We start from the raw sequence: 25,456 nt of genomic DNA on the forward strand, positions 1-25,456 counted from the left end.
GCCCACCAGCAGCCCAGCAGCGCTCACCAGCAACTTGTCGCGCCACTCTTTCGTCTGCCACGCAGGACCCGGAAATAGATCTCCCGGCAGCGGAAGCACAACTCTAACACCGGAAGCGGGAGTACGTAAAACATGGCGTTGGCGGTGCTGGCGTGGAAGACCCGGACTGCTGGTAATCGGACGCCGTGGCCGTTGCGGGTCGAGGGGTAGAAGTGCAGTGGAGACCTTGCAGGGAGCCTGAGGGTGGAGGCGGCACCCCGTGGAGGAGCCTGGGGGAAGGAGGAGACTGGGGGAAATGTGCGGGGCAGTCGTTGATCACGTGACCTCTGGGGCGTGGAACACGTGACCTTACCTGGCCTGGCTTGCTCTTACAGTTTCCCTTGCTGTTATTTGCAGCCTCCTCTATCTGGGTTTCTTTAGATCCCTTCATCTACAAAAATAGGTTGCTATTGTTGGCACATAGGCGCTCAAAAAGTTAATCCATTCGTTCAGTAGATTGAGGTCTGCATTTGTGCCAGACACTGGTAGGTGTTGAGGGTTGCTGAAGACAGTCTCTAGCCCCAGGAAAGTTACTTGTAATAGATAAGCCAGTAAATAAGCACATAAATAAAATTGTGAATCATTACAGGTGCTGTGACCGAGAGGGAAAAATGTGTGTCTTCTCTTTTAGGTTGGGTAGTCAGGGAAGCCCTCTGAGGAGGTAACATATAAGTTAAGACCTTAAGGATGGTAGGAGGCCTGTTTTTGCAAGAGAGTGAGGGGCTAGAGAATGATTTGATCCAATTTTCCATTTTGAGGAGGAAGCTCTTGCTCTTCTATGAGCTTAAAAGGAGTAGGAATAGAAATGAGGAAGCCAGATGGGAAGTAGTAGCAATAGACCTGATGAAAGATGGTTTAATCAGGATGTTGGTGTCAGTGAACTTGGAGGGAAATGGGTGGGTTTGAGATCTGTTTTGGAGATAGAATCCAGAGCTTGCTGATGGACTCCCTCCATACCTGAGGTTAGCAAAGGGAAGGAATCTACAATGACTCTTTGACTTCTGCCTGACCAGCTGTGTAGGTGATAGCATCATTTTCGTTGAGGAGGATGGGGTATAGGGTGAAGGGGAAAGATTTGTGAATGAGATAAGGTAGGTAAAGCCAAAGTCCAGTTTCTTAACTTTAGTAAGTGAACAAATGTAGAGGTGTTTAAAGGTAGGTAGATCCTGATGCTGGGCGTTTAATATGTTGTCTCTCTTAAGTCCTTATCTCTGGCCTTTTGTCCCAGCTAGTCTCTGTTCTAATTAAAACTTCAGAAACCTAGGTTTTAGAAACTGTGAACTGACAGGCTCCAGGGTCGCACAGGGCTTCTCTAAAGACTCTGGCATGACCCTGATTAACACAGCTGTATCTGGAGACCTGAATGCAAGGATTCCCAATCCTGGGCTTGTCCTGGCAAGGGCTTGTGCCTAGCACAGGGCTTCCATCCTGGTCAGCATGCATTTTAGTTCACTTTCCTTTTTAAAATAAATACCATTGAGCACTTTGGAATGAGTATGGAGAGGTCAGAGTAACAAGGGCATGGTTATCAATCAGTCTTCTCTATGCTTAATGGGCTTGCCAAACAAAGGGACCTGCCTTCTGAACTGCGCAGGGGCCTGTAGGAGCCACCCTCAGAGAGGCTGCCCTTTTTGTTTACAAGTATCTGGTGTGCTATGGATGGGTGGGTGGCTAAGAGAGTGGTGGGTGAGATCAAAGCAGGAGCCTGTCTCTGGTGTTCTGTTGTTGGGCTGTGTGGTCTGGCCCCTGCACAGTGCATGGAATCTTGAGGGCGTAATGGTGAGAGACTGAAACAGGCAGCTCTGTGGCGTCCTCTTGCTGGCTTCTGTTTCTGTGGTTTTGTTTCTCCTCAGTAGGATTGCATGTGTCAAAACCCAGGACACGTGGTATTTTTTTTTTTCCATTAGTATTTTACTCCCTCCCCCAAACCCTAGGCCGCACACACAACTCATGTAGTGCTTACACTGTGGACAGTACAAGGACTTCAGACATTCCCTGAAAACCCACACAGTCACGTGGCATTTCTGCTCACACATCTTCACTTACCCTGAAAATGCCCCCTGCCGCCTCTCAGCTTAGCAAATGGCCCACTGAGGCAAAGAACGAGAATCTCCTGGGAAGCCTCTCTGTTTGAACAGCATTTCTGTTCTCTCTGCAGTTACAGCCCTGCTGAGCCCTCCTCAGGCTGCAGCTCTTGCTGTCAGATATGCATCCAAGAAGACAGGTGGCAGCTCCAAGAACCTTGGTGGAAAGTCTCCAGGCAAACGCTTTGGCATCAAGAAAATGGAGGGTAAGGGTATGGCCTGCCTTCCACTTCCCACTTAGCAACCTCCCTTGCTGCCCTGGTATTCCTCTGAAGAGCAGGCAAACCACACAAGTGCCTAGCCCTGTACTCTCCATGTTGCTTACCAGAACATTTAGTTCCAAATTAAAGAAGCAGACAAGACCTGAAGCAAGGTGGAGGGGCTGAGGATGAGCAAATAGGTGGGAACCTTGGCCATGTGACTAGAGTGGAGGTTCCCAGGGAGGGGTTGTGGGCTGCTTGTGTCAGACCCTCTGGGAGTTGGTCCTTTCCAGGGCCGGGTCTAGAGGCTGGTATGCAGCATTTGGGCCAGGAAAAGTGGGGGCTACTGTGTTTTCTTAGCAGCTTGCTGTCTGCCTCATTGTTGGCACCCAGAGGCAGTGCACTTGTGGACTTCTCTTCTAGGTCACTATGTTCATGCTGGCAACATCCTTGCGACTCAGCGCCACTTCCGCTGGCACCCAGGTGCCCATGTAAGTTGCTTTGTGCTTCCTTCCACCCCCACTTTTTCTTCACCTCTCCATGCTCCTGAGCACAGTAATTATAACAGTTGCATCTGTTGGGTGCATACCAAACGCCAAGCATCACGCTGATTCCTGGGCCTGCATTATCTTATTTCATCTTTACTCCCATCCTGAGGGTAGGTAGGTATCATTTGTATTTTATAGGTGGGATGCCAGAAACTTAGAAAGGGGCTCCTGGGGTAGTGACAGAGCTGGGATTTGAACCAGGTCTGATGACTCCCAGGTCACTTTTTTACCTAACCCCCATTTCTTGGAAGAGGAGATTTCTAGTGATTTAAGATAATTTTTTAATCTTGAGAAACTAATTTCAGTTTTTTCATTTTTAAGAATTCCTCCTTTGCATAAAGTTGTTATTAGGTCCCTGAAAGACAACTTGAATTTAATAAAATAGGATTCAGTATATGGGCCAGAAATTAGGTCCATACCAGGCAGGAATTTCAGCATCAGCAAGTTAGTATCACTTGCTAAGGCAGGAAAGTTCTGTAACCCAGACCTATGCTCTGTTCTTTACATTGTTTAAAATGTTAGTTTAGTTTCTTCTGTACTCTATTCCCTCCTCCCTTCTTACCTCTTTTTTGGCAATTTCAGTAGGCACAGAAAGACTGATGGTAACCTACAATTATTTCAGAAATGCCAATTTGTATGTGAATTGACTGTATGTGTAGTAACTTTTTTTTTTTTAAGAATTCGAGACATTCAGTATGTGGCTATGTTCATTTTTAGTTCTACTAAAATAACAACAACAGTAATAAAAACTAATATGTTTTGACCTGGGCAGTATTTTAAGCTCTTTCTGATTATTAATTTTAATTTAATTCTCAAGATGACCCTATGAAGTAGTTAATATTTATCCATATTTTACAGTTGAAAAAAGTGAGACACAGTGAAGTAAATTAACTTGCTCAGATCACACCGTAGTAAGTCGTAGCGCTGGGATTTGAACCAGAGTCTGTTCTTTTAATTTGAGAGATGCTGAATAATGCAGGACTGCCTGGATAAAACTTGCCACAAATCTAATCTCAAGTTCGATAAACGAAAAAAAGCTAAGATATGTATAGTTAATAATATGTATATATTTAATAAACAGTTTATTTTAATCTCTTCGCTCATATTTCTCACCTGAAAATCAGATTTAGACATAGTACCTACTTCACAAGGTGAGAATTAAGTGAGTTAATGTGTATAATAGTGCTTGGAATAGTGCTTACACACAGTAAGTATGACACAGTATTAGCTTTTATCATTGAGTGAGTGAGTGAAGTCGCTCAGTCGTGTCCGACTCTTTGCAACCCCATGGACTGTAGCCTACCAAGCTCCTCTGTCCATGGGATTTTCCAGGCAATAGTACTGGAGTGGATTGCCATTTCCTTCTCCAGGGGATCTTCCCGACCCAGGGATCGAACCTGGACGCTTTACCGTCTGAGCCACCAGGGAAGTCCCAACGTTTATCATTACTTTTGTTTAATTAGTATATGCATTATGTATATAGCTTTGAGCCTAAACTTCACCATATAGATGAAAATGTTGCATCAAACTAGTGTTATGGTAAGCCTCCCAGAAGCAGGCTCCCAGGAGCAGTGATTAGACCTTTTCCTGGGCCTGGTTTGGGCATCTGTCCAGTGTGGCTTCTGGCCACCTGTACAGATAGAAGTCCAGGCATTACCCTCAGGGACTGAATAACCACTAGGATTGGCTATTGGAGTTTTCTTTTCCCACCTTTATCGTGGAATCATTACCAAGCCCACAGGGAAAGGGAGCCTTGGATGGAGCTTTCTGAACCCTCCCTTTTGGCCCCAGGGCCTGAATCTTTGTGAAGAGTCTATCCTAGAGCCCTGGGATGGGCCCCCCGGCTGTCCAGCTGACTACTCCGTGTGTTGCAGGTGGGGCTGGGAAAGAAGAAATGCCTGTATGCCCTGGAGGAGGGGGTAGTCCGCTACACTAAGGAGGTCTACGTGCCCAATCCCAGCAACTCGGAGGCTGTGGATCTGGTCACCAGGCTGCCCGAAGGCGCTGTGCTCTACAAGACTTTTGTCCACGTGGTTCCTGCCAAGCCTGAGGGCACCTTCAAACTGGTAGCTATGCTTTGACCTCCTGGTTGAGGCCTTTGGAGGCCAGGTGACAGGAGAGGATGGTACCAGACATCATCAAGAGTTGGAGTGATGACAAGGCCTCCCAGTGAAGGAGTCTGCTTGGCGGTGACTGCAAGAGACTCTGAAGTGACTGGTGGAAGCCCTTTGGGAGACCTGATCTGGGGCCAACAATAAAGTTAGCTAGTGTCGAGTTTCTGCTATTTGGGGACAAACCTGGATGGAGCGGCATATTGATCTGTTTATTCACGTTCTCAGGTGTACACAGGGGAATGAGAAGAGGGGACTCCAGAGGAAGGACTTTCCTTCTTCCACAAGGAAGAGGAGAGCTCGTACAAGGAGAGGGTGTACAAGCTCCTGGATCCCACAGAAGTCAGGTTGCGGAAAGAGTGGGTAGGAGGGGCCAAGGGGCCAATAGAGAAACCCAGTGTGGTTGTGTTCTTTCCTGGATCCTTCCCCTCCTGGATCCCACAGAAGTCAGGCTGGGAAAGAGTGGGTAGGAGGGGCTAAAGGGCCAGTAGAGAAACCCAGTGTGGTCGTGTTCTTTCCTGGAGCCACATTCAGAGGGAACTGGGGCGGTAGCCCTAGAAATGGTCACGTGGCAGATCCTTTCCTGCCTGTGTGGGTCCAGGGCAGAGAGGCCCCATCTGGCCTGGAATACTAAGGTCCTTCCAGGGATGAGGAAGATACATCACTGGATACGATTCCAGGGATGAGGCAGATTGGGTGACAAATGAGCTGCTTTCTTCTCACTCAGAGACACACCACGCTGGCATTGCTTTCTGATTCTTGGTGTAGCGAAAACCGTAAACTACAGCAAAGAATCTGCCCTCAGGAATACTCATTCTGGTCCTAGAGTGGGCTGAGAGCAGGCCTTCATTGTCAACCCAAGACCTTTAAAGTCTTGGCTTGAGTGGAAGGGTGAAGAAGGAAGTCTCAGTGGGGATGGACAGTCATCCTGGGTGTTAGAGGCAGGCGGTGTTCACTGCAGTCCCAGGGATAGCTTGCCCAGTTAGTGGCTTCTTCCCAAGGACTGTTCTCTGCCCTGAAGGCAGGAGCTGCAGGGGTAGCGGGCAGAGAAGTCTTCATTCTGGAGGTCTGCTTTGGATTTGTCGCCTTGATTCTCGGGGCATGGCCCCAGATTTCCCACCTCCTGCAAAAGTGACCCAGGGTATGTTGAGGTCTTATACTAAGGCCCAGCTGGAGGAGATTGCTGGGAGCATCTCCATAGGCTTGGTGCTGTCCCTGCCAGTACCTTGGAGAAGCTGGAAGGGGCAAGATGGAAGAAGTGCTCCCTCCTATAGTGTTTCCCTGAGCAAGCAGTTGGCTGCTTCCTGTGGTGGTTGAGCAGAGCCCTGGTTGGGTGATGGTTGCAGATATGACCTTAGGGCCTCCTTATAGCTGGATGGCAGCTGGGAGAAGTAGAGCAAAGATATTGCCCCTTTCCTGACAATCCCATCTGCACCCCTGCCCACACATACTCCTCTTCCTTCTTTGGCTTTTGCTTTCTGTATCTCCTTTCCTCCAGTGATGGTCCTTCCTGGAGACAAGTTGAATCTTAGAGCTCTTGTCTCCATGGAAACTTTTCCTGCCCAGGCTAAATCACTTACCTGGACTAGGATCTGCCATCCTTTACCAAAGAGGTGAAGTGGAGCCTCTAGCCTCTAGCCAAATCCTAGGCTCTCTATCTGTGATCTTTCCTTGTCCCAGGGGCTCCTATTAGGTATTTACATACAATTAAAAAGTAATAAGGAAAAAATGCTGAGTTCTCCAGGGCACTCAAGGGTGGGACGACTGAACATTAACCTCCCTGCGGGCCCAGAGCCAAAAGCACTGTGCAGTCAGTCAGCTGGAGCATCTGCTGCTGCTCATCCTTTGGAACACTCATAGTGGGACAGGGAAGCTGGCTCCCACAGGGGTAGCTGGTAGCTGCTTTGCAAGCCCACCACCCTGAGGATAGCCCTGTGACTGAGGGAGCCAGGCAGGCTTGCACAGCTGTTCTCCAGCTGCCATCTGGGCCCTTCCCACCAGGATGAACCTCAGATCAGAGTGCCACACACCCTTCTCTCTTAAGAAGCCTCTCTACACTTCCTCCCCTCCTTCCTCTGGCCACTAGGTCCTGGCACACACTTCTCCCCCGCCCTGCCCCTCTCCCCAAATCCCAAGTGGCAGCCCCAAGGGTTCTATCTCACCTGCATCCCTTGGGCCTCGGCACCTTTCCACTGCCTGGACCTTGGTGGGGTAGTCCCATGGTGCTAAGGGGAGAGGTGTACTCCTAGGAACCATGAAAGATGACTCAGAGTGAAGCTCAGGGTTTAGAGTCAGTGAGCAAGAGAGCAGAACCCAAACCTTTTTTGAGCAGAACCCAAACCTCCCCCCATCTTGTTCGTTCTCTTTCTCCACCAGTCCAAAGCACAAAGCCCAGACCCTCAGCATTTTGGAAATGCACTCAGGTATAAATTCTACTGTTTTCTAGCCACAAGCTCATTCATTCACAATTTGGCAGCCAGCTCTGATGACACTTGTGGGAAAGTCAGAGAATACCTGTGCTTACCTCTCCATCTTCTCTGATGTTCAGGGTTGGGGTTGGAACTGGGGAGGCTGCAGGTCCAAAGATTTCTTTTGCTTTTTGTACCCAGCATCCCATGTGGTGCCCCGTACTGGGGAAGAAGGCTGACAGTACAGTAGTCACCACCCACAGAAGTTAGTTCTGGGCTTCCCCTTGGGAGCTAGGGAGAGTGTGGGCCTCCAACTGCTTGGAGAGCTGGGAAGACCATTGTTTTCACCAGCAGCTCCCAGTACAGGGTCCTGTTGCCAGAGTGGCTGGGGAGTGAGCTGGCCAGGATGTTGTTAACCTTTTCAACACTACTTCCTTGGCCCAGAGGGAACCCAGACTGGAAGATCAGTGTCCATAGAGTAGACCCAGAGGCCCCGTCCATACTGAGCAGAGAGAGCGGATGCCCTTTTGTGGTGATTGGGGTAGGAGGCCCTGAAGGTAAGGGGTTAATGGGTAGGCATGTTTACATATTGGTTGGGGCTCCAAAAGAATTGATGAGAGCAAGGGATGGGGCAGCTCTGGGGCTTTGTGGGTACAGCCACTCAGCAGGATGGTCATGATAAACACCAGCATAGGACTTCTCCCACAGAGCCACCAGACATCGGGTTCAGCCTGGGGCTGGCCTGCATGAACCCATCTCACCTCCCCAGACTGTAATTCTACTCCAGAAGTTGGGTAGGAATGACCTGCTGGGACCAGGATCAGCTTCCCGTGCATGGGAAACTGGGGGGGGGGGGGGGGTGGGGAGCGCGGGGCGGGGGGGGGGGGCAGGCAGCTCCCTTTCTGCCACTGCGTCCATTTCCTATGGCAGAGATTTGTGAGGACAGAGCAGCTATATCCTGTCTTCCTTCAGCACAGGAAAGGAGTAATGTGTGTAAGGGCGTTTACAGAGGACAGACTCAGGGAGGAGAGCTTGTGGCAGGGGCAGGCACCCTTAGAAATTCAATCAGGGGAGGGAGGGCTCAAGCGTCTGAAGTTAGACTCCTGGCACCCAGCCTCTAGAACTCAGCAGGAAAGGGACCTCAGGGTTCATATACCAACTGTACACAGCATTCTTCCCAAGTGGCTTGCTCTTGGTGACCCTACAGATGAAGAGGCTGGACTTCTGGCCTCTGCTGAGGGGCCAAGGGTGCATCTGCTCCAACTCTGTGACTTGGGACAGCAAGAGCTACTCACCAGTGGCCACAACTAAGGCTAGGAGACTGTTCTCCACGGTAACCTCTGCATGGGGAGCAGCTTGGCAGAGGGGTGCCAAGAAAGGGCACTTTCTTAAACAATCTTAAGGACAGCCACAAGACAGGCTTCCCCTGCACCCCGACAACCCACCATCCCCACAGAGCCAACCCCCAACCCAGGAACCCTGATCCAGGGGAGCAGCTTCATTCAAAGCCAGCGTGTCTGTGAGCAGCCTTCTAGGTTCTCAGCTTCTGCCCCTGATCTGTACCATGCCAGGACCTAGGGTCCCATAGATGAAACTCTACTCTGCAGGCCTAGCAGCCATGAGGGTCCCTCAAAAACCTGCAGAAGAAGGGGTTGGCAGGAACAGGCTAGGCTTCTCCTGACCTCAGAAGACAGCCAAGGCAGCTCCCCTCACCCAGATCTATGCACCTCTCAGTTGGGATCACCTCCCAGCCCTACTTTGCCCCGCCCCCTGCTTCCCAATGGCCCAGCTAACAGGGCGACAGATGCCAATTGGCTGTCCTCTGGTCTTTGCTCCCATCTCTAATGGAATAGAAGTGTCCATGGTTGTCCTGGAAACCAGGCACAAAACAGGAAAGACTTCCCAGTTTCTTTCCCTCCCTCCAAAGGGATCCTTGTGCAGCTCTGGGGGCCCTGCCCCCTTCCCCCACCACACTTCCACCTGGCTGTTACCCTAGTTTTGACCCCAGGGGTCCAACCAGGGGACTATTTCAAAGCCTCAGAAAGCGCAAGCCTTGGGGCTGAGCTATCCCTACAGAAGGATGAGGGTGGAGAACAGTCGGCCGGGAGTTTAGTCAGAGAAGCTGCACTTAGCTTGCCTCAGTGACCTGGACAGGAGGGGACAGGGGAGGCCCTCTGAACCTGTCGGGAGTCGTGGAGCCTACTCCTGGTCCCGCATTGCTTCTAACTCAAGGGGCCAGGACAAACCAGCCAGATCAGCGGAGGTGGGGGACTTCTGGTTCTGCCAGCCTGCAAATTAGAATTGCCAGGGGGAGCTCTGAACCCATTCCAGTGTTGAGCTGCCACCTCAGACTGGCTAACTCAGAACCCTCAGTTTGGACCGCCATCCACTGAGCTAAGCTCAAAATGTTCACAGCAGGTGACGGAGTAACCCGAACTTGGTGTAATTGGACAGGAGTGGCAGGGGCTGACACAGGACACGTCCCACCTAAGTTCCAAAAAATAAGACTCTTTTAAACAGTTGTGCCAGTCCAGCGACAGCACAGCCACAGCCTGGCCTGGGCACCTTTAGCAGCGTCTACATGCTGCTCGTCCGTGATGCTCTACACCTAGGTATTACACGGCTTTTAATAGAGCTGAAGGTTGACGTATAACCAAACCTTTTAGAGAACCAAATCAGAGCTTCAGATGTTCACTAGGAGCCAGAAAAAAGCAATCATCTCAGCCGTTGAACCCAAACACTATTTCCTTGCAGTTCCTGCTGTTACCTTCTTCCTCTTTACCTGCCTTAGCAGCGTAAGAGAAGTGTAGTGACAGAGTGCCGTGGAGTCCTCCTGCCTGCTTCTGAAGCCTGCAGCCACCACCTAATAGCTTTGACTTTGGGTTCATTTCACTTTCCTGGCCTGCTAAACATTGCCTGCCTCAAAGAGTTGTGAGGATTAAATGACATACTCCACGCAAGGTCAGTGCAGTGGCTGAACAGACGGAAAATCCCACCACTGCCATTGGTGGACAGTGGTGCCCTCTCCTGGCAGCTTTAAAAACTTGACATATGGCAGCCTGGGTTCAAACTGAGCCCTTTGTTTCCCAAGCTGAGCTGACTGGGCCAGCATGACTGGATAGGGTGATTTTAAAGGTTCTGAGAAGACTTCACCCTTCTTCCCACCTTAAGTAAGCTGTGAAGGACTGATACTGAGCCATGGCTGACAATGGCAGGAAAGTAGGAAGGGAGAAAGGGCTTGAGAGAAGGAGGGAGGCTGGACCAACCTTTCCAATATGGCCCTCCTAGGTCCTAAGGCAGCGGCTAGGAACCCATGCAACTGCTGCTCCTGCTTCTGAAGGGGGCAGTGGTAGCCACCGGGTCCTGGCTGGAACTGGCTGCCTCTGTTCTTGAGGTTGCCCATGCATATGGGCAGGAAACAGAGCAAAGGCTTCTGGGATGGGCCCTGGTGACGCCAAAGACGGAGAAGCCTTGGCCTGGCAGCAAGGGAGGAAGTGCTGGGTCAGGATCCTGAAGAACTGAACTGGCTCACCTGGTGGCCCACTGGGTGGCAATGAGGAAGTCTCTGAGCCTCTCTGGGCCTGTTTACCCCTCATAAAAGAGGGATCTGGATTATGGGTTTTTGTGTCCCTTCTGGCTCTTGGGTGGACTTTAAACTGTTCTCACTCTGGGGCAATTAAGACCCTCCACCTTCTGCCAAAGTACCAGCCAAAACTTTTAGAAGACGGCCCAGCAGTGCTGGCTCTCTGACACCCAGGAGGAAAAACACAGAGGCTCCGCTGAGAGAGAGAGAGATATATTTCTTCTGTTGCATATTTCAGGCTTCACACTGCGCTTCAGGCACAATGCTGCTCCAGGTTCTTCTGAGAGCCCTGGAGGAGTCTTCTTCCCATGTCGCTCCTGCGGGCTCACCACTCCAGGGCAGAAGCCCAGGCCCTGCTTGCAGTTCTGGGTACCTGGGAGACTGCAGCGGTCTCAGCAGGCCTGGTGCCCTGCCTTTCCCGTCAAGGGGCAGGGTGTGCTGGAAAGCCCTAGGGCCAGCCCCGCCCCCTCTTTTATGGTCCCCTGGCTACAAGAGCAGAGGCTGACCCATTAGAGCCCAGCTCTGTGGTGCTTCTCTGATCAGAGCCTGCCGCAGCACTTGCAGCCCCACAGAGCCTCAGCCGTGAGCACCACAGGCCAAAGCTGGGCGGTGAGGCCCTGGAGAGTGAGGCAAGCCCAGCCTCCTCCAGAGCAGCAGCAGATGGGCTTGTCTGGCCCCTGCTCCCCAGAGCCTTGGCCCACTTCCTGGGGCTGCTCTGGGCCCTATTGCACATCTTTTGTTTCCAGTTCATTCCCCACCACCCATTTTTCTTAAAAAAAAAAAAAAATTAGAGGAGAAGGTGAGGAAGCTGGAGCCCTTCTCCCCATGTTCCTGCTAACATCTGGTCCCCAGCAGAGCCATTTCAGTGGTAAATACTATGCCCACCTTCCCTGCCATCTGTGGGTTCTTGATGGCTGACATGGGTGTACAGCCTGGGCCTCTGGTTCTTGCCTGTGAGGGAGACAGCCCTCCATCATCTGTAAGGTGCAATTTCCTGGGTCTTCCGTAGGCGCTGGCTGGCACCCTGCTACCTGAGTCGCCCATCTGCTTTGACAGGTCCCAGCTCCGATTTGGGGTCCGGGGACAGAGAGCTCCAGCTGGTCAGTCTGCAGAGCTCCAGGGAGGGACAGGCGGAGGGGCCCATGGCACACACTCCGGCCACAGACCAGAAGCTGCTTAGTTCCCCATCTGTCCAGGCCTCCAGCGCCGGGCCCGTGAGTTCTGCGTGTAGTCGGGCAGCCTCCTCTGCGGGCTCTGGCTGAGGCAGGTTCAGGATGCCACTCAGGCCCTGGAAACTCTGTTCCATATATTCGTTGTGGGGTGGCCCAGCGTGCAGCCAGCTGGCATCATCTGGGGGTGCAGAGCAGGAGTAAGCATGCCCCACCCGAACGATCTCACGAAGGCCAGACCCTGGGAATCAGGTCTGGGCACCCCAGTCAGTCCTGTCCCAACTCTACCACTGAGTCGCATCTTGCTGAGTGACTAGGCTAATCCACAGAACTTTCCGTGCTTGTAAAACTTAGTTTTATAAAATCAAGACAGTAATCCCTTAATTCCTAACTTGAGGATTAAATAAAATAGTGGGTTCAAGGTACTTTAGGAAGTAGGGTTACTTTCTGATAATGGTCTGGTGTGTGTCGCCCATGCCCCTTTCCAACCCCCTCCAGTGGTCTCCAGAGCCCTCAGGAGCCTAGTACTCAGGTCTTCAGGCTGTGGGCCCTGCTTACTCTGCCGGCCGTCCTTCCCACCTCCTTTGGCATCCGACTCCCCTCCACCCTCTCTTCTACTCATGCACCAGACACCTGCTGACTGTGTTCCCTCAGTTTAGGATCTCCTTCACTGTCAATAAAAATCAGCTCTTCCAAGACTCAGCTCCAATAGCACTTGCTGTCAGGCTTGCCTCCACCACCCCACCCTTCGTCTCCTCCATCAGACTGTGTGTGAGTCCTGGGAGAGCAGGGCTGCCTGTTCTGATCTGCCACAGCCACTGCCCCACCCCGGACCCGGTCCTCTCTGGGTTACCTCTGCTCTGACCCAGCTTCTCAGTGACGGGACATGGCGGGAGGAAGAAAACATCTACCTACTTACTGAACACCTACTGTATACCAGCCACTTTTACCCAGATATTCACCACAGTAGCCCCCAGAAGGCAGTCACTTGTACTGGGCCCCCTGCAGGAACCTACAGCCTACGCCTAGTTTAGAGTCTGTCTCCTAGCCTCAGCTATGTGACCTTCTCCACCTGGCTGCCAATGGACTGGGAAGATGACCAACATCAGATCTGCTGTCCTAAGAATGTGGAATTTGTGGATTGAGGGGCCCTGGTCAGTCTCCATTGCGCTGAGAGGCCATGTATTGAGAAGCCTGAGGCTGATACAGAGAGCAGGATGAGGGACAGGGTGGCCCCAGAGACAGAAAGCACGTCTGAGTCCCAGTGGGACCTGAGTCATTTCCTGAGTTCTGTCGGGGAGAGGCCCACATTTTTCCAATAATTTCCCCCTTTCCCCTGGAGCAATCTGAGTGGATCTATGTTCCATGTACCCAGGAGGTCTCTAACAATTGTATTTCTCCTACTTTACATGTAATAAGACTGAGGCTCAGGAAGGCCAAGTAATTTGCCAAGAATAAAAGCCCAACTAAAGTGTCAGAGCTGTGCTCTAAAGCCAGGTCTGCCTGCCTGGGAAGCGTGATGCCCGAGTGCAGGGCTCTGGGATGGCCAAAGCCACAATCTGCTACCGCCCCTACTCGGATGGTTAGCTTCTTGGGATCACCTGTCTGCATATCCTGCCTGACTCCTGGTATCATTTGGGAACTAGATACTTACCTTTCCTGAGAGGTAGTTTGCGGTTGAAGGTCAAGGGCAGCACGAGGAAGCGGGTCTCACCCAGAGGTTCCCAGAACTGAAGCAGTCGAACAGTCCAGGCCCCTGGCCGCAGGGGCCGGCTCAGTGGGGGTTTGTACTGCGTGACCTCCGTTTCCGCGTCTACCACGATGTCATAAGATGTGGCCACCACATAGGTGGGGTCGATCCACACCACGGTGACCGTGAGGTTGGGGCCCCGGGCCCAGCGCTGCATGGCCACAGGCTCGTCCAGCGGCCCCAGCAACCCCCCAAAGTTCCGGAAAAGACGCTCTTTGGGGTCCCACTCGGTGCCGACCTGTAGGGAAGGAGGCAGCTGGGGAGGCGCCGAAGGAAAGTCCTCCTCTCTACCTGCTGCCCCCTCTAACTCCTGTGGGAGACATCAGGCCAGTCACTGTCTCTTTCTGGTCCTCAGTCTCCCCCTCTGCAAAATTAAGGGCTCAGACTGGGATTGTTAACATCTCTACAAGCTCTGAGATTCATTCCAGGCTCCTGTTCTGACCTGCTCTGAAGTGTTGGGGGCGTAAGGCAGAAATGAGATTCGAAGTCCTGCCCAGAGACCGTCCCCACATGGAGCAAAGGCCTCCAAGAAAGAGACCAAGGAGACACTCAAAAGCCTAATCTTCCAGCCCGACTGGAATGTCCAACTCCTTACAGAAGAAAATCCCTGAGTGTAGAATACAGGCTTGCGTTATAGTGGAACCATGGTCCCCTCCCCACTGACTGCATGTCCTCTGTGCATCCCAAGGCTGCCATCACTGGGAAAGAAGACTCAGGATTCCAGTCCTGAAAGGCAACCCAATCCTCAGCCCTCCCTTAGTGTCTGTCCCTCTCTCCCCACTACCCTGAGTCTTGCTGGGGAACAGGAGAAGGCAAGGGGAGGACCTGTCCCACCTCCAAACTCTGGAGCCGGCTGGCCTGGTCACTGTGCCCCAACAGCTTCAGCGACCCCTGGGGCATGAGCCACATCTCAAGCGTCTCTGCCGGCCCCTGGGCTGAGGACTGCACCGCCTGCGTCACCAAGTAGCCCTGGAAATGGTCGTCATAGAAATACAGGTGCACGCTGGACGGCAAGCCCCTGGGCTCAAACCTAAGAAGGTTCCAGCAGGGAGAAAGGGAGATGCCATCAGCACACCCGACTTGGCCTGGAGTCCCAGGAAGGGGGCTCTGGGGGAGTCCCATCCCCAGGTGCTTTCTTTGCCCAGATCTCACACCCACAGATCCTATGTGCCTGGCTTTTGCCATCTTCGTTTTATTTGCATTTTTTCTCTGCCTCAGGCTGGGGGCTCCCTGGGAGAGGGGCTGTCTCTTTCTGATTGTCCTCCTTATAGGGCATTACATCCTGAGAGTCTGCAAAATGTCAAAAGGAGGTCTCACCTGCAGAGTGGGTTGGCCAGGGGGGACGCAGCAGTGGTGATGTGGCGCAGGCTGAGGCGGGCAAAAGCGGTGTAAGCAGTGAGCATGACATCGCTGAGCCCACTGGGGCCATCAGCCACATCATAGGTATTCTCCCAGTAGGCCTTGAGGGCTGGGGTGCCGGGGGGGTAGCTGCCATATAGGTGGAAGTCCAGGATTTCCAGTACCTCCTGGTTCACAGTGGACTCAAACTTGCGGGCGAAGAAGGTGGGTCTGGAGACTTGCTGGAGTGGGAGAGGCAAGGAGGGTGAAGGGGTCTGGAGGTCCCAGAGAGCACAGCAGGGGAGGCGCCTTTTCCCAGCACTGCCTAGAGATCAGCTGCCGAGGGTTTTTCCTGCTGCTAGTTTAGCCCCTGCCCCCGGGGGCTGCTCCCGGTGAGGGTCCCCCAGATCCTCTGGTTGGACCACCCAGGATTGTTTCTGACCCTAGAAAGCACCCAGCAAAAAGCTGGGGTGAGGCTCTATCAAGGCTCTGGATAGTGAGGCTCTATCAAGGGCCAGAGACTGGGGGTCCCGGGGAAGCACCTGCAGCCGTAGGAAGTCCTGCGGCTTGAAGTCGTTGGGCGAGCAGCCGCACCAGTCCACGATGTGCTTGTACTGGCACTTGCAGCCCAGCTTGCGGTTCCAGTTGGTGACCCGCAGGTTGTTGTCCACGAGGCTCTCGCAGGCAGGGCTGTTCTCCAGCACCGTGTGAAAGAAGGACTGCGGGTGGCAGGGCAGGGTGGAGGGTGAGCCATCGAACCCACCGCTTGCCCTCCCCCGCCTGGGGGCGGGCCCAGTCACCCACCTCGGCTGGGAGCAGCGTGTACGTGTAGAACTGACGTAGCTGGGCCACAAGCGGGTCGTCTGTGTACACCACATACTCCACAAAGCTGCGAGTTAGCACGAACCAGTCCGAGCCGCCGTCCACCACAATGCCTGCTGGGATCTGCCGCTCGCCCAGACGCCACATGTGCGAATCGCACTCATGGAAGAGCCGGTCCAGGCCCTGTTTCTTGATGAACCTGTGGGAGGCACACGGGCCTGTGGCTGAGGATCTTGCAGGGTGGAATCCAGGCTCTCATCTTTCCAGGAATCAGTACTGCACTCCTCAATCTGTGATTGGTTTGGAGGTTTTGCAAGCCAGGGCTGAGGCCACCAAGCCCCCTGTGTATAGGGCTTGTGGCGAGACCTCAGGACCAGGCATCCTCCACCATCCCCTTACCTGGAGTTGTCCCGGCCATGAGACTTGAGGAAATTCTTGTCCCGGTTCTTGGACAGAAAAGCCACCAGCTCCTCATTGGTCCTGGAGAGAAAACGGCATGTGCGTAGCGTGTGTGAGAGTGCTCAGTCACCAGCCCAGAGCAGACAGATCCCTCCAGCACTCTTTATCTTCATTCCTTGGCCCCTTCTTTTCTTACTGAGAGCCATTCTGGCCAACTGACCTACTCCAGGTTGATGCTCTGGAGTGGTGAGTGTCTAAGGTCCCTGAGAAAGACCACCCCATCCTCCTTCCACCCCTTCCTGTCTGACCCAAGATCCTGGTTCAGACTTCTGGCTTCTCCTCCTCCCCATCTGTTATCCCTTGCAACCCGCATATCATCTTTCAACAATTCCTCTAAAACATTGCTAGGGCCAAGGAATCATGTTTGAGGTGTGCAGATCCCAGAATGAGGCTTTGGGGAGGGAAGAAGTCCGTCAGGACCCTGGAACCCCAAATCCTAGAGGAGGCCCACCTCCCATCTGTAGGGCTCAGAGCAGCACCCCACACCTTGTCGGGTAGTCAGTGGCACTGAGGTTGATGAAGAAGTCCCAGGCCCAGCCGGGCACCTCCAGCAGGTCCTGCATGCTCCGCAGATACATCCTCAGCAGGCTGGCCCCGCCCCAGATGGTGACCATGCGCCAGGGCGTTACCCGCACGTTTTCATACTGCCGGGCCAGCTCCACTACCTCTCGGTGCAGGTAGCTGGAGCGCTGTGGGAGGTGGGGTGGTGGTGGTGGAAACTCAGCAGTGGAAGATGAACCCCCAGCATTACAACCTCCCCACCCGGCCCCACCCCAGGGTGGAGTGCAAGCGACATGAAACGGACAGAGCACGGGCTAGGGCTCCAGCTCTGAAGCAGCCCGTCACCTGGTGCTGGCTGCTCCCCCATGCCCTGCTCTCCTATCTCTGGGCCCCTGAGCAAGTCAGAGATACTGTCTGTCCATGACGAGCTGGTCTCTGCCCTCCCCACTCAGACACCCTGTCTCCCTGGCCATAGCAGGTACCTCGTCCACATGGACATAGAAGAAGTGCTGCTTGTGGTACACAGCCTTGAGGAGACGCTTCAGCTGGCGGATGGCACGGCCATGAACCACCAGCATGTAGGCAATTCGTACTGGGGGGCCATCCATGGGCTGCTGGGCCCGGACCTCATCCCACGGGATGCCAGGGCTCATCTTTCCTGAGAGTAGAGAACAGGGGCATCAGTAAGGTCCCGCCCCAGGTCACACGGTGGAGGCAAGATGGGCAGAGGGAGCTGCCTGCCGTCCAAAGGAGGAACCCCAGACGTACAGCCTGATGCTCCCGGGCCCCAGGCCCACCTCTGCCACTTAGTGCCCTCATCACCAACTTGGGCAGCGAGGTGTGTCCTTCCGGGCTTTCACCCCTGAGAAACGGGGGCGGGATCCCTGCCCTCCCTCCTGGGCCACCACCTCTCTGCCTATGCTTGTCTCTTACCAGCCCGCTGGCAGTGCCGGGGCACAGCCTTGGGCATGAGGCTCCCAGCCTGGTGCAGGCACACCACGTTGGCGATCTCCTGCTGGCACTGCTTGGAGCTGGCCCGGGCCAGTGCGGATAGAGCATCCTTGCCAACGATCTCACATTTGGGCGTGAAGCTGTTGTCTGTGGGCTGGGGGGCGCCCTCCACACTCCCTGTGTCTCCATGTGGGAAGCCAGCCGCCCCAACCAGCGCTTCCTCAGCTGCTGCCCCGCTCAGGTTCTGGCGGCCTGGGGCCTCTGGGGGTGGGCTGGGGGGGATCCGTCGGCCGGTTCTGTGCCGGCTAGTTACTGCCCGTACCACCTTGGCCACGGGCACACCAGGGCTCTCGGCACGGCCCCGCCAGCGCCCATGCCGTCTGCCTGCGCTGCCCCGCCGCCCAGCTGAACTGTCGGTGTCCTTGGAGCCTTCACTAGGGTCGAGCGGCCGTGGCTTCTTCTGCCTTCCTTTCTGTAAAAGATAGGTAAACACAAGTCACTAGGACAGTCTCCTCCTGCTCCTGCTCCTTGAGCTTCTTGCTGGCTCAGGCCTAGAAGCCCCTGCCACCCTTTATCTAGAAAAGTACTGTTCGCCTGAGCACTCTGCACTTCTGCTGGGAGGTCTCTTTGACCAGCCAGCGGATGAAATGTCACCCTCCCCCAAGGCACCATCGCATCCACATCCCCTCCATCACACAGATCACAGGGCACTGAGCCTCCTTTGGATTCAGATACCACTTTCTTTTTCCACAAATAGGAAGATGAATAAGAGAGAGATGCAGAGACCCTACAGACAAGAGTGTCCATCCAGCACTCCTACCAGGCTTCACTGGGACAAGATGATGCTCTTCAGAAGGAAAAAGCATTCTGCCATCTACAGTAGTTCCACATGGGAGTGCTGAAGCTGCAACAGAGCAAAGGGGTCTTGCCTGGTGGAGAGGACAGAGGTGAAATCTGAGACCTTATTGCTGGTTGGGTTCTCTGGGAAGCAGAGACTAACAGTCAGAGTGCAGGGGACTCCCTGGGGGGTCACACTCTGGATGATGAGGTAGCAGGAGCAGGCAGCTGCAGGGAAAGCCTTCAGATGGCCAAGCTGGCCTGACATCTGGGCAGAGGGGGAAGGAAGAGCTTCAGACAACAGCTTGGCTTGGAGGGGGCCTCGACGAGCTAGCGGGAAGCTCCAGGGCAAAGACGGCCTAGAGACGGAAGCCCTGGTCCTACTGCTGGGAGTGGCCGAGGAGGTGTCTGGCCGTGGCTGGAAGGCTGAGGGAGGGCGCGAAGGTGCCTGCAGCTAGTCTGGCGACTCATCGCTCCTTGTGGCAGGGTGGCTCTCGAAGGGAAAACGGAGATAAGGGAAAGCCTCCACCCCGCTTCTCGGCTCCTGCAGCCTCTTCTCAAACCTAGGAACCTCCGTAATGACTTGGCCACACTTGAAAGTGTGCATAGCCACACTTGTTCCAGCTTTCCCTGCCTGACCAAATTCCATCCATCTTTCAAGATCTAGCGGAGTCTCCATGGGTGAGGCCATCCCATTTGCCTAGGGTGGAACATTCTTTTAGCTGACCAACTCCTTGGGAAGAGGCTGTTGTGTCAGCTCCATCTCCCCAGTGCCCAGTGGAGTGGCTGGCATGTAGGGTGTCTGGCTGGTGTCTGCTGGATGAGGCACAGACTGGGCGGAGGAGTGAGGGGCTCCATGTGACTGCTCTGGAGTCACCAGGGCTTCGCACTCAGCTCTGTCACTCCCCAGCCCCCTCTCTGAGCAGGTTCCCTCAACTATCAAATATTGGAGGGAAGAGTGTCCAAGAGATGGAGCCTGGATACTGCAACTAGAAAGAGCTGTCCCCCCTCTCTCTCACCACTTGCTGTGTGAGTCCTCTTCCGGCCTGGCCTTCCAGCAGCAGGACTCACTGGACCACAGCCTCTGAAGCAGCCTCCCCAGGATGCCCCCTGGTGTTCCCCTGGTGTGGCCTCTGTGGCCACTCCTTATCAGTCTTCTTGGCTGACCCTGCCTTATCTCCCAAGGCCACTGTGGGGCCTTTCCTTGTCTGGGCTTTCCAGGTGACCTCACTCAGTCCCAAATTTCCCTCTGTGGCCTAGGGGGGCTCCCTTGAACTTTCAGTTGTCTAACTGCCAGCCTCCTTGATGCCTCTCTTGGGAGTCTGACAGACCTCTCAAGCCACAAATCCAAAAGTGAGCTCCTGATCTCCCCTCAGTCGGCTCCTTCTTCAGTTAATGACCAGTTAGCTGGTTCAGTTAAGGGCCAGTCCACCCTTCAAGTTGCTCAGGCCAGAAATACTGGGGCACCACTTGGACCCTCGTTTCCCTCATACTCCATCATCAGTACACATGTTGGGGCTCCCTTCAAAGTACATCCAGGATTTGGTCACTTCTCACTGCTTCCATCATTACCTTCCCTGCCTGGAAGCCCTGTTCTTACTCTGGTCTCCTATGGCCCGTCCTCAGCAGCCAGTGTTCCCTTTAAAATGAGTCCCATCTCCCTACTCCTCTGCTTGAAGCCACCCTCTGCTCTGAGGACAAAGCCCAAAGCCCTTACATGAACCCACAAAGGCAATGTGAGCTGTGTCTGGCAGACCCCCTCCCTTCTCTGACCTTATCTCCTACTAACCTCTCATGCGTACACTCCTCCAGTCTTAAAGTAATGGCTTTCTCAGTGCCCCTCCCTCCCACCTGGCAGTCACTGTCCCCTGTACCTAGAATGTTCTCCCCTTGATGTCCCAACAGCCCCTGCCTCCAGTTCCTTGCTCAGGTGGCATCTTCTCAAGTAGGCCACCTTGGCCACTGCGGCCGCCAAGGCCAAACTCCAGCTCCCCCTCATCTTCCACTGTTTCTCCCACGGCACTTATGTATATGTATAATGTGTATATAATGTATATGCACATTATATATATAATGTATATACAGTGTACAATATAGATAATGTATAATGTAATATGCATAAATGTATTTTTAAAAAATATTTATTTGGCTGCACCGGGTCTTAGTTACGGCATGCGGGATCTTTAGTTGCGGCACGAAATTCTTAGTTGCAGCACGTGGGATCTAGTTCCCTGACCAGGGATCAAACCCCGGGCCCCATGCATTGGAAGTCTTAGCCACTGGACCACCAGAGAAGTCCCTGTGTAAATGTATTTATATTGCGCTACTCTATGTCTCTCTCCTTACAAGAATGCAATATCCATGAAGAGAGAGCTTTTTGTTGTTTTTGTTCACTGATGTATTCCTAGAGCCCAGAAGAATGTCTGGCAATGGAAGACTCTCTCTCTCTATTTATATATATATATGTATAGATATATAACTTTTGGCCATGCCACACAGCTCGCAGGATCCTAGTTCTTAGACCAGGGATTGAACCCATGCCCTTGGCAGTGGAAGTGCAGAGTCCTAACCACTGGACCACCAAGGAATTCCCTCAGTAAATATTTGTTGAATGAATGAATGAAAAGCTCTTGGCACAGGCTCGGGATTCAGTAAAGGCTGTCATCCTTACTAATATTAATGAAAGGGGACTAGGAAACAGTCAAATGTGAAGTCAGGAGAGAAGCCAAGGCCTTCAGATACTTTGGACCACTGGGTCGAGTTTTCCCTGTCCTTCCCCTCCCTAGGACCACCGTCTCCTCCTCTGTCAGAGCATGGCAGATGCCTTAGGGCCAGAGCCCCAGCCCTATACCCTGGCACCCCAGCCTTCTGTGCCAGGCATCCAGCCAGCCCTCTGGTCTCTTGGGAGGTGCCCAGTGAGAACTGGGGATGTCTGTCTCCATCTGAGAAGAGACACCTGCAAGAGGGAGGGCAGAGTGGGGAGGAGGCAACAGGCTCTATTCTGTACCCATGTTGGGGAGGGCACCCTGCACTGGGAAGCCCCTAGGAAAGGTGGCTGCAGTCCCACTGAACTGAGTGTATGTGAACTGGTGATGTCGGACCTGGACACACACTGGGCAGGGAAAGACATTCTCAAGCTGAGGTGGGTGGAGATGGCAAAGGAGCTGTGGGTTCTCAAGATGGAAGCCAGTATCAGTGAGTGAGGAAGCTGGTCAGGAGGGCAGGGCTTGGGGCACAGGGCCAGGCTCCCTGTGGTGGGGGAAGGATGTGGGAGGAGAGGGCACGTTGGCGTCCTGCACTGCAGCAGGAGCTGGCTGACCCTGAGAAGGACAATCCCAGAGGGGCTGGGGGACCAGAAGGCAGCAGTGAGGAACTGCAGGGAGCCCCTGCTAGGCAGCCAGCCCCTTCCCATTGCCTCATCCCAAAGATGTTTATATGTGCAGCAGCAGGGCCTCATACTTGCACCCCCACAGGAGCTGCCCGAAGTTGCCCCAAAGTCAGAGTTCCCTCTAATTACTGAGCACGGGGACTGGCCCTCTGACATCTGCCTGGATGCATTCTGGCCTCCGAGGCCCCCTCTCCTCACTGAGGAGGAATTCAAAGTCCTTTCCTGGCTCTGTAGCTTCTCCTTGGAATCCTTCTTTGAGTCCCAGAGACAGAGAACACAGCAATGCTGATCCACCGCCTTTGGACTTCTCAGACTGTGCTTAAAGTAAGCGGTGAGACAATGTTTGTGAAAGCTTTGAAAACCATAAAATGGCTCTTTGGATGTTAATGGTCATCTCTGGTCTCCAACCCAGCCCTCACACAAGGCCAGAGTGTGCATCTTAAGTGCATGTCTCATTTCATCCTTGCTTAGACCCCTTTGGTTTCAGTGCTCTCCCACTGCACTTAGAATGAAACCCCAGCCCCTCACTGCAGGCTGCAGGATGTGCCCTGGACTAACTTCTTCCAGGGATCCCACCACACCCTCCTTCCCATTTCTTGAAAGGAGCCAGCTAAGCCCATTCTCCCCAGGGCCTTCTGCCTGAACTCTGCCTACTGCTTCCCTAGGCTGACTTTCAGCTCACAGGCCACTTCCTGCAGAAGCCGTCCCCAACCACCTATCTAAATTAGCCCTCTTGTTACTGAGTTTCCTTTTCACTGTCAGTCTCTCCTTGCAGACTGTCTGCTCACAAGGGCCGTGGCCTCATCATCTATTTTATTTATTTCTGTATCCCCAGTATTAGCACAGTGCCTAGTATGAAGTAGGACTTAATATTTGTTGAATGAATGAATGAATGAGTCCTTATTACCACTGTGCAGTAGTGAAATAATAATAAGATATTTACTGATGGTTTAGCATGTGCCAGCAACTCCTGCAAATACTTCGCAGGCATTACCAATGAGAGAGGTAATATTGCTCCCATCCTGGGGTGGGGGGCAGATACCATCGAGGATGCATGCGAAAGAAGTTAGGTAATTAAGACAGTGGTCACACTATTCACCAGGAGCAGGGCTGGAATAGGACATAGGATGGTGAGGTGGCGTGGTCCAACTCAGCACCCACCTTCCTAAATACTTATTATGCTGCCTGGCTGCCCTGAGGTGGCTGCTGAAGGGCTCCAAGCACTAATGGCTGCTTGGACTGCACAACCTTTAGGTTATCAAGGATCTTTTTTCCATTCTGGTCCAGGGATTCCCCTATCCGGTTCTGCTAGGAAGCTGGAGGAGGAGGTGAGGAGGCAGGATCCCAAGCACTGCACCAGTTCTCCACCCCAGGCTGGAGGCACGGCAGCAGAGACCTTGAGGCCTGAACAATCTCTCAGCCCTTCCAAGATTCACATAGCCATGTAGCAGAGGATCTGAGAAGCCCTGGGTGCTTTGCCATGCCCCTCCCCAAAGTGGTCACCAGCCCCTACTCACATATATTCCAGGGTCAGAAGGCTCCTTAACTCCTTGTCAGCCCATTCCATGTTAGAATGTCTCATGTGCCCCCAAAATCATCTCTTCACCTTCCTGCTACTTACTGGACCACAGAGAACAAGCTCACTCCCTTCACATGTCACAGTCAGCCTCCCCTGACCCCTAACCTCAGCTCCTTTTGGAGTTACGATCTCATGTGACTCTGTCCCAGCTCCCCTCGCCATCCTAGTCTGTTGGTTCTCCCCAAAAAAGGCAAAAGCAGCAATTCTCCCAGTTTCCACACTAGGCCTTCCATACAGCCCAGATGCAGGAAGGAAAAATGGGTATCAGGTCTCCTTTGGCCTTCACCCTGCCAGGAGGAGAGGCCCAAGAGGATGGGGCAAGCAGAGCAGAGAGTCTGACTCAGAGTCCACCAAAACCCCGGGGTGGGGGCGGGGAAGCCCTGTCCTCTGGTCCACAGCTTAGCGCCAGGGTTTGACTTATCCTCTTCAACCTTCCAGGATGGTCTCAGACCCCACTGGACCCTCCTGATCACACTGGGGGAGACATGTCTAATCCTCCAGGGAAAACCACATCAGCCAAGAGACTCTCAGAAGGAGGACCTGGGGACTAAGAAGGATAGGATCTGGCCCTGCTCCACGGCCTGGGGCTCTGCTAAACTAGCTGCTGCTGTCCCCATTCTCTTACGGTCAGAGAGGGCCAGTCCCCAATTCCCTAATGTCCTGAGGCCAATTCACCAGCTCAATTCCCCTGCCATCCTGTCCAGAAGACCCATGCAGGTGGTTCAGACCCCTGGTTGAAGAAGCCGCGCCTCAGGGGCACTCCAGTTTTCTCCCTCGGGGTCTCCCTCCCTCTCCTCAGTTGCCAGACTGAGTTCCACCCCCAGACTCCACTTCTTAACTGGCCAGTGCCCCTTTGAGGGGCGGGTCGGCGCGACTGCCCGGGGTCCCTAGGCCCCATTCCTCTGCCCAAGGCGCGCACACCCCCACCCCCTCCCAACTTCAGAAAGTTTGGCCTGGGGCTCCCCACCTCCAAGCCGGCTCGGGCCCAGCCGCGCCTCTTGGCCCGGCTCCCCGCCACCTGCGCCTGACCTTCACTGCGCGCGGGGCTGGAGACCACCCCACCAAGACCCGCTCCTCCCGGCCGGGGCCCCTGCCAGCCCGCGGCCCGTCCTCCGGGTCACGCACCGCCCCCGCGCTCGGGCCCCCGGCCCGCCTGGGAAACGGGCGCCAGGGGTCCGAGGCCCCGAGCCAGGCAGCCGCCCGTGCGCAACACGCAAGCGGCCCGTGCCCCACTTCCCCGGCGGGGGCCATCCGTTTCCCCGCCAGGACCCCGCGCGTCCCCGCGCCCGGCCTGCCCGTCTGCCCGCCCGGCCGTCGGAGCACCTCGCCCGGCTCGTCGTCCTCCAGAACGCTGAAGCTCCACACCACTAGGCCCTGCAGCAGCAGGATGGCCAGCGCCGTGGCGATCGCCAGCTTGTAGCGCCGCACCAGCTTCTGCACCCGCGCGCTCGCCACCATCTTCCTGCCCCGGACGCAGGGCGCGCGCCCAGCCCTGCAACCCGGCCGCGGGCGCGTGCACGGGCGCGGGCAAAACCGGCTTCTCCCGAGGGAGGCCGGCCTGGCGCGCGCCGGGGCGGGGCCGGGGGCGTGGCCTGCAGGCCCGAAACGCCGCGCCCCGCGGGCCAGGGGCGGAGCCTGGGCCCGCAGAGCTAGCTGTCCCACGGGCCGCCGGGCTCTCGCGCGGTGGTT

The 25,456-nt window shown here is 54.2% G+C and overlaps 2 protein-coding genes across 2 annotated transcripts; one reads left to right on the forward strand and one right to left on the reverse strand.

Annotated features, from left to right (window-relative positions):
* Positions 1 to 110: 110 nt before the first annotated feature.
* MRPL27 (mitochondrial ribosomal protein L27) lies at positions 111 to 5,146 on the forward strand. Its single transcript, XM_068978785.1, has 4 exons — positions 111 to 172; positions 2,198 to 2,329; positions 2,747 to 2,814; positions 4,746 to 5,146. The coding sequence occupies exons 1-4, from the start codon at positions 133 to 135 to the stop codon at positions 4,950 to 4,952; spliced, it is 447 nt and encodes a 148-aa protein (XP_068834886.1). The 5' UTR covers positions 111 to 132; the 3' UTR covers positions 4,953 to 5,146.
* Positions 5,147 to 11,212: 6,066 nt separating this feature from the next.
* Positions 11,213 to 25,225, reverse strand: XYLT2 (xylosyltransferase 2). Its single transcript, XM_068976835.1, has 11 exons — positions 25,091 to 25,225; positions 17,946 to 18,435; positions 17,495 to 17,670; positions 16,998 to 17,200; positions 16,452 to 16,532; positions 16,035 to 16,251; positions 15,773 to 15,949; positions 15,210 to 15,472; positions 14,727 to 14,922; positions 13,797 to 14,130; positions 11,213 to 12,323 (listed from the first exon to the last, which is right to left on the reverse strand). Exons 1-11 carry the CDS (start codon positions 25,223 to 25,225, stop codon positions 12,001 to 12,003), a joined length of 2,595 nt encoding a protein of 864 aa, XP_068832936.1. The 3' UTR covers positions 11,213 to 12,000.
* Between the last annotated feature and the right edge of the window lie 231 nt (positions 25,226 to 25,456).

Source organism: Capricornis sumatraensis, chromosome 8 (assembly GCF_032405125.1).
Source record: "Capricornis sumatraensis isolate serow.1 chromosome 8, serow.2, whole genome shotgun sequence".
NCBI lineage: Eukaryota > Metazoa > Chordata > Mammalia > Artiodactyla > Bovidae > Capricornis > Capricornis sumatraensis.